Below are 16,963 nucleotides of genomic sequence, written 5' to 3' on the forward strand. Positions count from 1 at the left end.
CTCTGTCTTCATCTAATTGTTTTTCACTGTCAAAACAGCTAAAAGATGACTTGTGTTATTATAGTAAACTTAAATATAGGCTTTTTTTAATCTCTCGGTGCTTTTTTCTGACTAGGTCAGATTTCTAAGAGCCCTTTGACTTTCCTTTCCTCTCCCACAATTCCACGCCTGAGAAGCCTGGCAGCTATGATCCAGCAGTGCTGGAGGTGATTAGTCTCACCTCAACGGATGTCTCAGGAGAATTGTGCCTTTCTGCGGTAAATTGGAACTGGCTCATTAATTTGTTGAGCGTGATATGCTGATCCGCCTCCACACACACACACACACACACACACACACACACACACACACACACACACAGTTCCCTCCACCCTCCACCACTTGCTGTCTGAAAAAAAAAATCATGTTTGCTGTGAGACTTCAGTGGTGAAGACACTGTAAACAAGTAGAAGGGAGAGGAAGAGCAGAGGCAAGCAGAAAGGGAAGAAGGGACTCTTGAGTCAGCTCTGGATGCTGGATCACACCCTGCTGGGGAGCGATCGTAGCCCTACATCTGACATCTGCAGGTGAGTGCTTTTGAAATAAAGGACTGGTGCATAATTTGTCCTCTGTACTTTGAGATGAAGTGACTCATCAATTCCCTAATTGTAATCGTGGAACGCTTTCTCAACATATTCTGAACGTTAGTCTGTTTCCTGATTTCAACGCACACTGAAGAAGATAAACATTGCAGAGGAATAGATTGCTGGTCAGCAGAGATTTGCAGAGCTGCTTTGACCAATCAGAAAAGTTGATGAGGGAGATGATTGATGGCACAATTTCAGAGGAGTTTTTCTTATTTCTCTCCCTAATGCCACAGATTTAAAGAAGAGTATTTAGTAGCACACAAACTTAAACATTCAAACTGCAGGTTTGGAGTTGATCCAGGATGCAGTCCTACCTCGCTCTGGTGCTGGGGATCGTGGCCTCTGCTGCCTCAGGTAAGGCCACACAAACGCTGACTGCCACATCTACAGCTGCAGTGGCTTTAGTGTCTTTTCTTGTCATTCCGGTTGTTTTGTGACAGCTACTATTGATTTAAACAATCTCAAATAAAACAATGTGATTGAAACAGGCATACTCATAGCATACAGAAGTGATTTTATTTTTTATTTTCATGGTGAAAGATGTTAAGTCTTTGATATGTAAAAAAAAGGTCCAAAAGGTTTGGATACGTTTTAGATGTATTCTTTATTAAATGACATATTTCTCTGCACCACAACTGACCAACTTATAAAAATACATACAGTAACATGACTTCTCGTGCTTTACGCTCTAATGATTTTATGGTACATTTCATGGCATAAACTCGTGCTCAATGCAGAGGAGCCAAGAAACACTGCATGCTTCTCCATCTGAGATCCAACACAAGCTTTCTTTCTCTTTTTTTCCATTTTGGTTCAGCTCTGAACACGACATATGTGAATATCACCCGCCAAGCATCAAATTGCAATTTCATGTATTTGCATTTGAGCACATAAAAGCATCTGTTGTTTGGTTTAATTATGGTTAAAGGAATTAATTTTGCCTTCTGGCGCATTACTGTATGTATTTGGGTCATGTTGTGGTTGGATGAATAGTTAATTTGGAGTATTGAACAGGGACTTTGAAGGAAAGGCAACTGTTTGCACTGACAGCCAGGAGGTTCAGAACTAAAACGCTGGTTTGTTTCATTCCTAGTTCCCCACATTATCTTGTGTGTCCAACAATGCTGAACATTGAATCTCAGTTCTGCTTCAAGCTTCAAAACACTCTGTCCAAACCTCTAAATAGACACTTTTGTAACCTTTTCCGAGGGCGTAGACTGAACTCTAAATAAGAGGCAGCTTCAGGTTAACAGGAAAGACATGTCCGTCTCTCCAGTGTCCAACTTGGACCACTTTTGGGCCTCAAGTGGACCTTGAGATGGCAAGACCTTTTTTTGTGAGCACTGGAGGGCGCGGACCAAACTTTTTTTGGCAGTAATAGTAACACTAATAGAGTTTTTTTAGCCCGTTCGCATTCCCAGGGCGTCAAATATCACACTTTGTGACACCACTCATCATCTGACACCGATGCACAAGGCACTCTAGTGTCTGCATCAGACCCCGTACCGGGATTTTAAGTAACTACAAAGTAAACCCATCCGCATCATTATTAGATCCTTAGAGAAAATGCTCCGGGAGAGTGATGAGGTAGTATAACGGCCAACAGAAAACAGAGACTAAGTAAAAATAGATGTAAAAAAGGAAGTAAGATGGACAGAAGGAGTTTCTCAGTGTCCACGTCTGATATTTGTTTCCTGAACTAATGACATTACTTCCAAAAACAGATCTGAATCATGGCACAAGCGAGACAGCTCTGCGTTCTCAGTTTAAAAAAAAATGAAACAGAAAAAATCTCTACTTAGGGAATAGGGAAACACATAATATATCAAAAGTACTGTCTGATAATTCCTAAAACGGAGTGTGTTTTGATTAACTAGTTCTCACTGTGTTTCCTTTGCCTAAAAAGTGAATGAATTAATTGATGAATGTTCCTTCTCAGCGGAATGGAGGCGTCCGGTGATCATGTTCAACTCTAAGGTGGTGGAAAGTTCTGAGTTGGTGGTCAGATCTGGGACCCCTCTGGATCTGAGGTGTGAGGGCGACGGGCCTGTAAACTGGCAAACGAGGTTAGCCAAACACAGACGCTTCGTGTCCAAGGGCAGCGGGAAAGTCCGCACCTTAAAGGTGGAACGCCCCTCTGCAGAATTTACAGGAACATACAAGTGTGTTTACACGACTGGGTCGAAGCAACTCGCCTCCTCAGTGCATGTGTACGTAAAAGGTGAGGACAGATAAATGAGAAGAGAACAGTAGGTCAAGCGTCCTTATGTTGACTTGTAAGTGCTTGGATGGAACATTGTCCACACTGGTTATTTCTTCTCTGTGATTGTTTATTAGATTCCCTCAGAGTAAATCTCACATTATTCCATTGCTCTAATGAATCGTCACCATGCCTTTCTTTACCAGATCCAAACCGTGCGTTCTGGACCAGCAGCACGTCCCTGCGGGTGGTGAAGAAGGAGGGTGAGGACTACCTGCTGCCCTGCCTGCTGACCAACCCGGCAGCCACAGACCTGGGCCTCCGCATGGACAACGGCACCTCTGTGCCACCGGGCATGAACTTTACAGTTTACCGGCACCGTGGTATTCTTATCCACAAGCTCCTCCCAGGCTTCAATGCCGACTATGTCTGCACAGCCAGGGTCAGAGGAGTGGAAATGATCTCCAAGGTCTTTTCCATCTACGTCATTCAGAGTGAGGCCACTTGGTTGTTGGGAATAACCACCCAAAGCTGTCACAGAGTCATTTTAAGTGATACATGCATCAAGTTTGATACTCATTAATGATTTCCTCTTGCTTTAGAGCTTCGTTTTCCTCCATACGTACTCTTGGAGACCGATGACTATGTGCGCATTGTTGGGGAGGAGCTCAAAATTTGCTGCACAACACACAACCCCAACTTCAACTACAATGTCACCTGGAAATACATCACCAAGTTGGTCCGTATGATGAATTTGGAGGGCCTTCTTGATTGTTGTGGTAATCGTGATTTTAACTCAGACTTGTATTTGCTCTTTTTGTCTTCAGAAACCAACTATAGAGGAGAGGGTTCACTCCAGTGGAGAAAATCGCCTGGACATACAGAGCATACTGACCATCCCGGCTGTGGACCATACAGACACAGGAAACATTTCCTGCATTGGCACTAATGAAGCAGGGGTGAACAGTTCAACGACATACCTGCTGGTTGTAGGTAAGCTACAGAAACAATTGCTCCTGCTATGCCTCGTAATGAAAAGCCTGGAACATTTAGCAAACTATTTTGGTTCTTCTAAACAGACAAGGCCTACATCCGGCTGTTGCCCCAGCTGTCCCCTAAACTAGCCCACCAGGGTCTTTCAGTGCAGGTGAACGAGGGAGAAGACCTGGAGCTGACCGTGCTCATCGAAGCGTACCCCCAGATTACAGAGCACAGATGGCACACCCCAACATCTCCAAACATGTCCACACAGGAGCACAAGCTCATCAGATACAACAACAGGTACAACACCAAGCCCGGTGACAATGGAGAGCATACCCTTTACGTCAAAAAGTGGTCTCCAAAAATATGTCAGCACAGTTTAAATGTAAAAAACAAAAACAATAAAGAGTACCGCAGCAAGGGGAAGCTACTCTGGTTTAGAAATATGCTGTCGGTGCATTTGAATCAAGTAAACAGGGTCCAAGGTCATTATATTTCCTCAGGTCATGCTAGAGGGAAGAGTGGTGTTCTCTTTTTAATCTGTTGACCTACTCAGCGATGATACATTGGAACTGTCTGAATTCACACTGCAGAATTAGTCACTTCAGATTCCTCTTTTTCTGAGTTAAAATATCCTTTTTTCCCCCCTTTTTTAAGATACCATGCTATGCTGCAGCTGAAGAGAATGAATGCACAGGAGCAGGGGAAATACATCTTCTATGCCAAGAGTGTCTTGGCCAATGCCTCCATCACATTCCAAGTCCAAATGTATCGTAAGTGAATTGTAAACACAAATCAAATACGTAAACACATTCATGGTGTTAAGTTCAATGGTCAGAACAAAATAGAGTACATGCTTCTTTGAGGTTAGTCTCTTTTTACATGTATTTTCTTCTCACTGGCAGAGAGACCCGTTGCTGTGGTGCGATGGGAAAACATAACCACGCTCACTTGCACCTCATTTGGCTATCCTGCCCCCAGAATCATCTGGTACCAGTGTTTTGGGATACGCCCTACGTAAGTATCCCTGCACAAAATGTCATTAGGTGTGGCATATTGTGCTTCAACTCACACTTTCACCCTCAACAATTGGTCATTTGCCTGACTGTATATGTTTTGCAATGAGGCAGGTGCAATGAAAACACCTCTGGGCTGCAGCTGGCGATCCCTCTCCAGGCTCCCACAGTGGAGGTCCAGAGGGAGGAGTACGGGGCCGTGGAGGTGGAGAGCGTCCTCACCGTGGGGCCAACCAGCCGGAGGATGACCGTCGAGTGTGTGGCCTTCAACCTTGTCGGCGTCAGCAGCGACACTTTTGCCATGGAGGTTTCTGGTGAGTATCGGATCATTTGATCATCATTTGTTCCTTTTTAGCTGTTATGAAACTGCATAGTTCTTTTGTTTCAATTTGTGAAGAAACAAGATACATATGTAAACGGTACACAACACCAGGGACATTAGAGAACATGAACTTGTATGACCCACAGTCAGTCCATGTAAGTTAAACAGTGAGTTCATGATCTATCTCTGATTGTGCAGACAAACTCTTCACTTCCACCTTGATTGGAGCAGCAGGCATTCTCGCCATCCTCCTTGTGCTACTGGTTTTTCTGTTATACAAATATAAGCAGGTAAGGTGAACCTACATCCATTAAAACATACAGCAGTTGAAGTTGTAAAATATTGTTTAGACATTCAAATATTTCCATAGGACATGGCTACTCAGTTGCTGTGTTTTTGTTGGTGTGGTTTACTTCCATTTGCTCCTTTTTTCATCTTCAGAAACCCAGGTATGAGATCCGCTGGCAGATCATCGAGGCAAGAGATGGAAACAACTACACCTTCATTGACCCCACTCAGCTGCCTTATAATGAGAAGTGGGAGTTCCCAAGAGACAAGCTGAAGCTAGGTCTGCACCATGTAATCATAAATTGACTCAAATGCACTCATTTTGAAACACTTTTGAAACAATTATTCGGTGCTCTGGAAACATAGAGTAGAATAGTGAATGTAAACATAATACGATTAGAAAGAAACATATCTGAAAGTTGATTGTGAAACACAAACAGATCTGATCTGAGCGGGTTATAGTCAAAATCCTTTCTCCTTGTATCTTCCGTCTGACCAGGGAAGATCCTCGGTGCAGGAGCTTTTGGAAAGGTCGTTGAGGCCACAGCCTACGGCCTGGGAATGGAAGACAATGCATTGCGTGTAGCTGTGAAAATGTTAAAAGGTGAGCCGATCTTAAGACCTTCAAGATTAAACAGAGAGATTGTTATTTACATGAGCGAGTCAGAGTGGGAAATCTGAAAATGTTCCAGAGAAAATGTCACTGAGTGAAATCCTTGTGGCGCATGATCAGATAGGATCACAATGACACATCTGTATTGTATTTCTGCAGCCAGTGCCCATTCCGATGAAAGGGAAGCTCTGATGTCTGAGCTGAAGATCCTGAGCCACCTGGGACACCACAAGCACATCGTCAATCTACTGGGAGCCTGCACTTATGGAGGTCAGACAGCAGCCTGCATTCGTTCTGTATCATGTTGGATGGAATCAGAATACAGCAAAAACATGTTTTTGAAAAAATCTAGTATATTCAAGTAATTTGCATGCAACCACGTTCTCCCTTGTTGAGAGGGTCATAACATGATTTCTTTCCTCATCAGGACCAGTGCTTGTGATCACAGAGTACTGCAGCCTCGGCGACCTCCTGAACTTCCTTCGTCAGAAGGCAGAGACGTTTGAGAACTTTGTTATGAACGTTCCCGACATCATGGAGGGCTCTAATGACTACAAGAACGTCTGCAGTGAGAGACAGTATATTAGAAGGTATACGTCACCAGACATGTGCAGTCTGATGACGGAGGACTTGTGAAAAACATTGACATTTCTGACACCTTTCTTCTCTTGTTTTCTCCATCCAACAGTGACAGCGGGATCTCCAGTACATCTTCAAGCAGTTACTTAGAGATGAGACCCAGCCAGGTGCCACATATCGAATCATCTCCAGGTAAAAAGCTCCCCCAATCCCGGTTTGAATCAACACAAATGCAGCATCATGCGAATGAAAAGCATCCGCCTTCCTGACCCTGTGTGTTACTAACATTATTCCCTGTCTTATTCTTGCTAAGACTCTGTGTGTGAGGAGACAGGTGACTGGCCGCTGGACATTGACGACTTGCTGAGGTTTTCCTTTCAAGTGGCTCAGGGCCTTGACTTTCTGGCAGCCAAAAACGTAAGTGATTTTACCACTAAGAAGGATCTAAATGAACACACCAGAAAACATTACCGTAAACATTTACAGTAGTAGCTGCTGTGTTGTCCCCCGGGAGTGGATATCGCCCACACAACAAGCAAAATCTTCAGGACAAAAAGGAACCAAATATGCATGAAAAAGTATTGCCTTTTATAGAATATAATGAATGAGTTTTGAGTTTTGAGTGAGCGGCCTATAAGGGGTATTTCCCATTACATTCTTTGTATCTATTGTCATAGTGGCAATGTATAGATTGCATTGAGATACACTGCTCAGTGATCTTTTTGTCTTTTGATGTGGGAGACTACAACCCGAGACAAACTGTGTGTGTGTGTGTGTGTGTGTGTGTGTGTGTGTGCAGTGTATTCATAGAGACGTGGCTGCTAGGAATGTCCTCTTGACCGACCGCAGAGAGGCCAAGATTTGTGACTTTGGCCTGGCACGCGACATCATGAATGACTCCAACTACGTGGTGAAGGGCAATGTAAGTCCCTGAGTACAATAGAGCTAAAGTTTACTTCACATTAACCAAGTTATAGTCTCCATAAAAAAAACACTTTTTGTGCTTTCTACGTTGTTCATGAAGGCCCGTCTGCCAGTGAAGTGGATGGCTCCAGAGAGCATCTTTGACTGTGTCTACACCATCCAGAGTGACGTCTGGTCCTACGGTATCCTCCTGTGGGAGATCTTCTCTTTAGGTCAGAACATGTGCATATGTACCCTACATTTACACAAATGTATTTCACGATTTGCTTGCTAAGCTTACAGTATATGATTCTCTGTCAGGCAAGAGCCCTTACCCCAGCGTGGCTGTGGACTCCAGGTTCTACAAGATGGTGAAGCACGGCTACCAGATGTGCCAACCAAACTTTGCTCCAGCTGAGATGTAAGCTTGATCCCTTAGCAACATAAAGTCTGGTTCTTAAAAAGATGAATCACTGCTGCTTTTTCCCACAGATGCCCTTTCTAACACTTTACTTTGTCCGGCAAATGTCACCTGATTATCAGTTGAGTTTCAGCAATAGCAGTCTTTTTATCCACTGGTAAAATGTTAGCACATTGCTTATCAGACTCTGACCAACACGTAGGGCAACTATTAACATTTAAGTTGAAATCAGCTTTAACTCTGACTGCTTTATATTAAGCAGTTGATCCGAAGTTGACTTCGATATTGAACAGTTCAAGTAGCGTTCTTCTCAAATGTTGATCTCGACAGAACAATGATCCCTTTGTCTTCTGCTCTAACATCTGAAATAAGTGACACATGAGGTAACCTCATGAAGTACTTTCATTATTCCTGATTTTAATTGATTTGCTTCGGGTTATCTCATAACCCCAAAACTTAACATGCCTAAAGTCCAAACTTAACAAGCAAAAATGAGTGTTTTTCCCAGTATCTCATAGGGCCCTATCATCTATATGTGCTGATTTAGCGTGGCTGTCACACCACCCGGAATAATTGTGGAAACAGAGGAGACTGAATCTGAGTCAGGGCTTAATCATCCGTTGTTCTGCTGTGTGTCAGGCCTCAGTTCTGCCTGTTAGCCACATGATCTCAAGGCTAGGACGCCATGTATCTGCTATTTCATGGCAGCAAAATGAGACTGGAGGGGTTCTTATGAACGGGTTCTTATGAACGAGTCTCTTATCAAACTGCGTCACCACCTCCATAAACCTCTCATTTGTCTTATTCGGTGTTTTATAGTTTCTTGATTTGAACAGTGCACAGTTTGAAATGTGTGCCATCAATGTTTCTTTTGTCCAGGGAACTCCTCTGAAGTCTGATTTGTAAGTATGGTTCACTTTTGTTTCAGCTACACGATCATGAAGATGTGCTGGAATCTGGAGCCCACAGAGCGTCCGACGTTTAGCAAGATCAGTCAGATGATACAAAGACTACTCGGGGAGCAACCTGAGCAGGAACAGGTGAGTTAGTGTGACGCAGAGTTCAGCTTTGCCAAAACTATGCATGTGACAAAATATGTGACGCTATACGGCAGAAATGTCGCCAGGAAAAATAAATCTTCCCTCAGAAACAACAGATTTAGCCGAGCTGTAAAACCAATTACATTTATTTATTTTTTTTTGTGGTATCATCTTATTTAGTGATGTTCCCACGGGAGATACGCACAAATTTAAAACATATATATTGTTGAATGCAATAATTTGTTCCCTTATCACACCATAATATTCAGATGAAGCTGATATTTTGCTTTATTGGATCTAGTCTCATCCTCCTAATGCTGCCTCCCCACAGCTAATCTACCAGAATTTGCAGCAGCAGGTCACAGAGGGTGAGGTGAGTGACGAGCCCAAGTGCTGCGACGGCCCCTGTGACCAGTCTTGTGACCACCAGGAAGAGGAGCAGCAGCCTCTGATGAAGACCAATAACTACCAGTTTTGCTGAAAGCCCTAGCTGCCAATCAATCAGTAAATGAATCATCAACAAGCATCAGGACATTGGGATCAGCTGTAGTCCTACGGTCTGTTCTAGGCGCCGGACAGTCGCAGACAGTCGCCTTCACGGCTATTTTTTGCCTGCTGTGCCTGCTCGGTATGAGCAGGCACATGCAGCTGCAGCAAGCATGTGACTTACTTCTTTGCAGACCATGACTAGTAATTACCACATCTAGGAGGAAGAGGAGGAAACATGTCAACAAACTGCACAAGCATCCAAAGCTGTACCTTATCCTAAACATCGCTCCTTCTGATATGTATTTCAGGTATAATCTGTTATCCAAAGGAGAATGTGTTCTTAATTATATATTGTGCACTGCGTTTATTTCTATTTTATATTACTTCCCCACGACACTGAATGTCTTTGTCGAGATTTCAGTCATAAACACTATGTGACTACTCAGCTTTATGTGCTCTAGACGAGTTAGGTTTTAGTCTCTGATCACCTTAGACTAATGAAACATCTAAACAGAGCGAGTGTTTTTCCCCTGTTTTAACATGCTGAATCAACCATTGAGAAGGCAAAGAATGACCATGTTGTTTCCCTCTCTGTGCTGCAGTCATAGCTGTATTTCTTGTGACTCACTCACAGCAGCTGTCCGTTGGTGGGAACATGTGATTGTTCCACTTCAACCTAGTTAATTAAGCAGTGCTCAGTGGGATTTTTGGAGCAGGGAACACAACTGAACTGAACGGGGAAATCTGTGGATCTGTTATGGATCAGACGAACAATGTTACATGACGATGTGAAATCCTTTTGTTTTTCTTTTTTTTGCGGAGCACAACTTAATCTTAACTTCCTGTAGATTTAGACGAGTGTTAGGATGTAAGCTTCACCGATGTCTATATGTAGCAGCCAGTCAGCCTACACTGCCAACTGTTTGAAGACTTTAGAGTAACATAAGCTATGTGAGAGATACACAGTGAGATGTCAGATAATGTATATATCTCATGATGTAAATCAAGAATTATCTTTATATTTGCTGGAATGTTGTAGAATAGATGGTAGTTCATCAATATGTCATATATGTGTTGTGTGGGTTTTTGTAACAGTGCAAATGAGACAATCAATGCAAAATCTGCAAATGAAATCGTTGAAAAAGGCTTTGAATGAAGCTTTACCTTTAAAACTTCAGAATGTAAAGTTTTTATATATACGACGAGATTAAGATGTGGTGCCAGATATTTCGAGTTTTTCTTTGTTGTACCTCACTGAGCTGATATAAACTGTGCTGCCTTTATGTTTATCTCTTCTTACTTCCCTTTTTTTTATTGGAGAATGTCCAATTTGCATTTCCTCTGGAACAATTCTCACAGTATCTGTCAACATTGCAACTCTGACATCTTTGTAGGGAAGTAGTCATCCCACCGCTCAGACTACAGAAAGTACAAATGCGTTTTCTCCGTTGTGTGGTTTCAGCTAAAATCATATTTGTTTTGAAGTAACCCACCACTTTTAGACACTTTATGGGGTGCCAAACATTCTATGTTACATTTTTAACAACAGTCTTTGTTCAGTTGTCCACCAAGAAACTGAGATATGACAAAGTTTGAGTAAAGCATAATAATCTCCACAGTGCCTTTGTTGCTCTGCCAGTATCCTCCTCTATCATTTCCTTTAGTTGCCTCAGAATTAATTATTTCTCATAACTGTGGCATTTTGTCCACATCATTTCAAAGATCTTATTAGCAACAGCACCGACACATATTCTTGGGCTTCATGTTGACGTTTCTCCTCAAAAAGATTTTTGTTATAGTTTGAAACATTTTCTGTTTTTCAGGAATGTAAAGCATAAATCATGAGCTCAACTGTACTGCTATATAATAAGTGAAGATTTAAACAGCAAATGTCTGTGTTTTGTTGGTTGTTAACTTTAATTAGAATGATATAAATTCAATTAAGCAGACCTGTTGATATTTTTTTTACATCAAGTAAGTTCTTCCCATACTTTCAGTAAATAGAAAGAAAAAAAAATGTACTTGAGTATTTAAAAAAACTTAAAGTCAGAGTACTCATTATGAAAATAGACGGTTAAGCTGGTTACGGTGGTGGTAAGCACCACCAAAGCATTGAATCATACTTAAAGCTGATTTTGTTTGCAACACATTATTCAGCAAAGAACAGCCGTTATTGAATAAAAAAAAGACACAATATTTATTTTTGAACCTTTGTGGAGTCGAAGTCCCCTGAGCACTTTATACAGAAGTCCAGTGCATCTACAATCCTGACAAGGCTGCGTGAGGGAACAAAACAAATAAAAATTCGAAGCGGTGTGAAGTTGCAAAAAGGGTTATTCAGGAAGTTGACGCTTAAAATAAAAAAAGAAAATACATTAACTCTTTCATACTTTTAACACAATTTGGGGCTTTGACTTTGAAGACGTTTGAAGCCTCTCTTCATACCACATGACTGGAATGAGGATAGTTACTCTGGCAGGTAGTTCTGATGAACATACATGGATGCAAAACCCTCACTGTTGCTGTGTTCGTAGTAGCCTACATGAGGTCGAGACTCTCTCCACAGTCCACCACTTCGGTCGACTTATAAAATAGTATTTGTGGTCAAAGCCCAGTTCAGAGAAGCTTCATCTCTGTTAAATCACAGAAATATTACTCCTCAATATATATTAATGTTATGTGTTTTAGCAATGCTATATATACTATATAGCAATGCTTGGGCCAACTTCAATGCTTCATGAAAGTCTGATTAGCCCATAATTAATTTGAATTGTTAAGCAAAGCATTGGTGACAAAAAATAATCTCTCTGAAGCAACTCATGCAGGCCGATCTACTAAAATATCTTCAATTCATTCTCAAAGGCTGACTGTCGATCGGTTGACAGGAATCAAAACTATCAGTTGTATGCGTCCTTAAATGGATCTCCATTGAGATGGAAACGGCCACGAGGTCCATCGGCACGTTATGACACATTCATCCTCACTTCTCAAAAGCAAATGTCAAGTGGGAGGGGAGAGGTGAGAGCAGAAATGTTTCTGGACATAAAAGGGAAATAAATACAACGTACTGTATTCATGGTTAATTAAACAATAAATACATTCAGGCTTGAATTAGAAGAGTCATTAAAATCCTGTTAAAATCACCTTCACTTCTTTTAACTCTTCACACCTTAGTGGTAAAAAACACAAGATATTGTTACATTCCTTTAGTCATTTGAAAGAATAATTTTTGACATTCAGTCTCCATCATCTTGACTTTTATTAACTCTCACACTCACTGTTTCCGTAGTTTAAGATGGTTAAGAATACCACCATGCCACCTGTACTTTTTCTGTTCGTATATTCAGAGTAAACAGGACTGATTATTCTTCTCAGCATATTTCCACACATCAGAAACACACTGTGAAGCTCATTAACTGTTCTGTTGTACAGGCTAGTTCAAGAGAAAGTAATCTCCAACACTGAATTCAGGATAGCACCGTGTCGCCTCCAAATTCTTGGCTCCTTCTGGTAGCACTTGCTTCTGCGTCTTTGCATGCAGCCATCTTTACATTCCGGCCAGCCCTCTGCCTGCATGTTGATTGTCCATCCTGAACATTTCTATTCAGGAAGCTCCACCTCATATGTCTCTGTCCCTACCTCTTGTGTCTGTCCCTCCACTCCACTTCCTTCATCTTCCTCTTTCTCCGTGTTGATCTGTGCCACTCCCAGTCGGTACAGAGCATCCCTGATCACGACCTCCCCTGGTTGGCAGGCCTTTACCACTTGGTTGATCTGCTGGCTCACGATGTCTCTGCTGGTGAGGAAATCTACCAGACGGTTGTAAATGTAGTAATAAGCCGTGTTGTCGAAAACCGCAGGTTGGTGCCGCGCGCGGCTGACCGAGTAACAGTCCTCCGAGTTCTCCGCGGAGTCATCCTCAGCTTTCCGTTCTTCACCCTCGTCATCCTCCTCTTTCTCCAGCTCAGCCATCAGGTGGACGTAGGGCTCCAGATCTCTGCAGAGGTCCATTGAGTGGTGCTCTGACGGAAGAGCAGGAGGCTCCTGGGCTGCTTCGGGAGGATGAACCAGCCAGCAACTAGATGATTTGGTGATGGGGTGGACCTGCTGGTTCTCTGCCACCGACGAAAGGTCAGCGCTGTACGGCTGCTCTTGTAGCTCAGCACACGACACAAACTAAAGACAGCAACACAGTATGAGCCTTTATCAAAGAAACAATTATATACATACAGTATGAGACAGTCTTCCTGATATAAATACATGTCCTGTATTAGAGGCTTAATCTGTGATTTCTTATACTGTATGTAAAACAGCCAAGCTCAAAATTCAGAAACCAAAATTGAATCCTGCTTCTACTTGTGCTGAATTGACAGATCTAACTCTAAACCTAAATTTGTTTAAAAAAAAGACTAATGTTTGTAAATACAGAGAAACTTTATATTATAATAAATTGAGAAAAACATTTCTGAAGTCACTCTTCACTCATATATGTAAACCTGTTTTTACGTTAAAATAAAACTGATCGGGCCTTGATTTTTTTTTAGTTTTGAATTCTAACCAGCACAAGTTAAGTTCGTTAACAGATGATTGGATTTCATTTCAATTACTCACCTCTGGCTTTTCGAAAGGGTCGGAGAAGCAGCCCTGGTTCCTGCCCCACATCTGGGTTGCCTGTTCTGGGTACTGCATGTCAGCACAGAGCGCCACCTGACGGGCACAGTCACTGACGTAGACTGGGGGCCAGTAGCGGGAGGACAGTAGCAGGTCTACGTGGTCTCGAGCCGTCTCTCCTCTCACCAAGTACTTAGAGCCGCACACTACCTGGAGACAGGTATGGGAGAGAAAAGGATGAGTAACACTAGACCCTTGAGATTACACAGGGGACATTTGAGTTTCAATTTCCTCTCTGCTTACCCAGACGCATGTCAATGCCAGACCTGAACAGGGCCACATATTTGTTTTTCACATATGACTGAGCTGCTGTTTTTACCTTGTGGGGGCAGACCTTGCACAGCTTGCCAGCGGTGAGGTGTGCAGGGGGTTGTGGGGCCGTGGAGAGGCCACCGTGAACGAGTGTGTACAAGGAGATCAGGGACGCCAGCAGTTCATTCTAACTCAGAGGGAGACAGAAAGTAGGCTTGTATTTAAGTAAGCTCCCACACAGATACGAGTACACCGAGGTGAGCGGAGATAAGATGAACACATTCACAGAGTAAGAAATAAGGAAATCATCTTTCAACCATTATAGCAAGCAAACCAACATGCTGAATTATCCTTGAGCGAGACAACACATTTGATTGTCTCTTTCTGTTTCTCTCTCTCTCACACACACACACACACACACACACACACACACACACACACACCTTAGTGGAGTCCGGGGTGATGCTCGCCGCACAGCAGTCCAGCATTGTTCTCAGCTCGTCCTCACTGTGATCTTCGACCTTGTCGAGTCTCAGCTGACCATCATGAATGAGGCGCACCAAAGCTGATGGATCTCCTAAAACAGATTTGACGTTTGCATCATCATGCTGGTATCAAACAAAGCATACCATCCATCTGAATGCAATCCTCTTTTGTCATCTCATTCTCTATGAAGCCATATCTCCATTATTTCAGACTCTAAACAATACACATCACTTTTGCTTCTGAAGATTTCACAGTCGCAGGATTAACGGTGGTTTAGAGGAATCCTGTACCTGAGGGCGGCTCCGTGTGTGACGGGACCTTGTCCTTCTCTGTGTTGATGACAGTGGGACTTCTCATCAGTGGGGGAATGAAGGGAGCGATGATAGAAGCATCCACTCGTGTGATGGGGATCTCCGAGGGGAAAGTCGCTTGCTCGATAGCCTCACTTTCCATGGTCAGCCAGAAGTCGTCCACGTGTACCTCATCCGAGACTGAAAACTCAGGCCAAGTAAACTGTGGACAGAATAAAAACAATATCTTTACAAGCTTACATTCTGTAGGTTTTACACGTGGAACACATACTGTATGACACCGTCTCTCCAAGTACGTTGTCGCGACTCTACTTTGGGCTTTAGTTTCCCACTCAGTTTCTTACGTCAATCTCTCACCTCCACATTCTTTAGCTCCAGCACGTTGCTTGTGTATCGCTGTGCAATCTCCAGTTTGGGGGCAACACCACAAATGCCGCAGATCATGTCGTTGTAATCGCGCACTGTCAGACACTCAAAGGCCCAGTAGCCACTCAGGAGAAGCTCTTGAATTTGAGACGTCTCCTCTGGACTCAGAGAGTGGACTGACGGACAGAAGATACAAGATGCAATATGTTCAAAGACAGATATTAATCTAACACAGTTGCAGGATTCATGTATGTAGAGTTGAATCCAGTGTTTACCAGGGTGATTGGGGTTGTGGTCCAGTATGGTCCTGGCTGCCTGGGGGGGGGCTTGGCCCTGTTTGATACAGGTCCTGATCTTAAGAAACAGGTCGATGCTTACTAGCAGTCTGTTCCCAATGTTGAACAAACCTGTCACAAAAAGAATCAACAATGAATTCACAGAGAAAGCCGACATCCGGCCATCCCACAGTTACGTGTTGATACAGTTCGACTGAGCATTGCTACCATGAACACAAGAGCAAAACTTATACTGTGAAGAAAACAGTATGGAAAGCTGCAGCCAATATATACTTACTGAGTCTTATACTAAGCAACACTAGTGATAAATTATGATAATGATAATAACAGTTTTGCATATATGTTTGCATTTTGCTGGGTCTGAAATATTTACTAGCCACATTAAGCAGCTAAATAACATAATAAGTTGGCATCTTAATCTTAAAGTTACAATTATGTGGCTGGTTTTCATCAGCACTCTCATAAAAACATGTACAACATTTTGAAAACATGAAAACAAATAAATTAGTCTTAGAGTGCAAAAGCGGGGAAATGTGTGACAAAAGACGATTGCAAGGAAAAGAGGACAAGTACTATTTAGTGAGATCTTACTGTACACACACTTAGTTCATAGTTGCGGTGCCCCCTTTTGGCCAATCAGCAAAATACTGAATGTAAATGATGAAAAGTCTTATCAGCAACACTTTTGTTTATGCAGAAGCTTCCACCATGAAACAATCGGTGTATTTCTGAAAATTATGAAAAAGAAGCGATGCCCATAATTCCCAGAAGTACAACCATAATTTGATTTGAGATATTCTGAACAAATCACTTCGAACATGATCGAGAACAATGAACCAAGAGTAAGCAAAACCTGTGAGGATTCAGTACTTGACACTTGATGAAAAACAGCTGTTGTAAGTGGTGGTGTTCACCTGGATGTAGGTCGGTGAAGCTGTGCAGAGCCAGACACTGGACGTTGAGACACACCTTGAGCTGAATAGTGGCTGTCTGGATCAGCGTCTCAGTCAGCAGCCAGCCATCCTCTTGTCCTGCGACGGTACTAGGATGTACAAGCACACACACACACACACACACACACACACACACACACACACACACAC

General features: G+C 42.6%; 2 protein-coding genes across 3 annotated transcripts in view; one reads left to right on the forward strand and one right to left on the reverse strand.

Moving 5' to 3' along the window:
- Positions 1–43: 43 nt before the first annotated feature.
- Positions 44–11,427, forward strand: csf1ra (colony stimulating factor 1 receptor, a). The gene is made up of 22 exons (XM_031857679.1): positions 44–566; positions 911–980; positions 2,566–2,847; positions 3,033–3,320; positions 3,429–3,565; positions 3,654–3,819; positions 3,906–4,107; positions 4,465–4,580; positions 4,713–4,824; positions 4,938–5,137; positions 5,344–5,435; positions 5,587–5,713; positions 5,933–6,037; positions 6,206–6,316; positions 6,474–6,636; positions 6,735–6,817; positions 6,939–7,042; positions 7,425–7,547; positions 7,650–7,761; positions 7,850–7,949; positions 8,878–8,989; positions 9,321–11,427. Exons 2-22 carry the CDS (start codon positions 929–931, stop codon positions 9,468–9,470), a joined length of 2,937 nt encoding a protein of 978 aa, XP_031713539.1. The 5' UTR covers positions 44–566; positions 911–928; the 3' UTR covers positions 9,471–11,427.
- The window catches only part of hmgxb3 (HMG box domain containing 3), a 13,787-nt gene continuing 7,484 nt past the window's right edge, over positions 10,661–16,963 (reverse strand). For both annotated transcript variants that reach the window (XM_031857675.1, XM_031857674.1), the window contains exons 14-21: positions 16,775–16,902; positions 15,840–15,971; positions 15,556–15,740; positions 15,178–15,400; positions 14,845–14,978; positions 14,469–14,588; positions 14,090–14,299; positions 10,661–13,654 (exon numbers count right to left, since the gene is read on the reverse strand). In XM_031857675.1, coding sequence (XP_031713535.1) covers positions 13,079–13,654; positions 14,090–14,299; positions 14,469–14,588; positions 14,845–14,978; positions 15,178–15,400; positions 15,556–15,740; positions 15,840–15,971; positions 16,775–16,902 — 1,708 coding nt within the window. In that variant the 3' untranslated portion in view covers positions 10,661–13,078. The remainder of the gene's footprint in view (positions 13,655–14,089; positions 14,300–14,468; positions 14,589–14,844; positions 14,979–15,177; positions 15,401–15,555; positions 15,741–15,839; positions 15,972–16,774; positions 16,903–16,963) is intronic.

Source organism: Anarrhichthys ocellatus, unplaced genomic scaffold (assembly GCF_004355925.1).
Source record: "Anarrhichthys ocellatus isolate YVR2014 unplaced genomic scaffold, GSC_Weel_1.0 scaffold19, whole genome shotgun sequence".
In the NCBI taxonomy this organism is placed as follows: Eukaryota; Metazoa; Chordata; class Actinopteri; order Perciformes; family Anarhichadidae; genus Anarrhichthys; species Anarrhichthys ocellatus.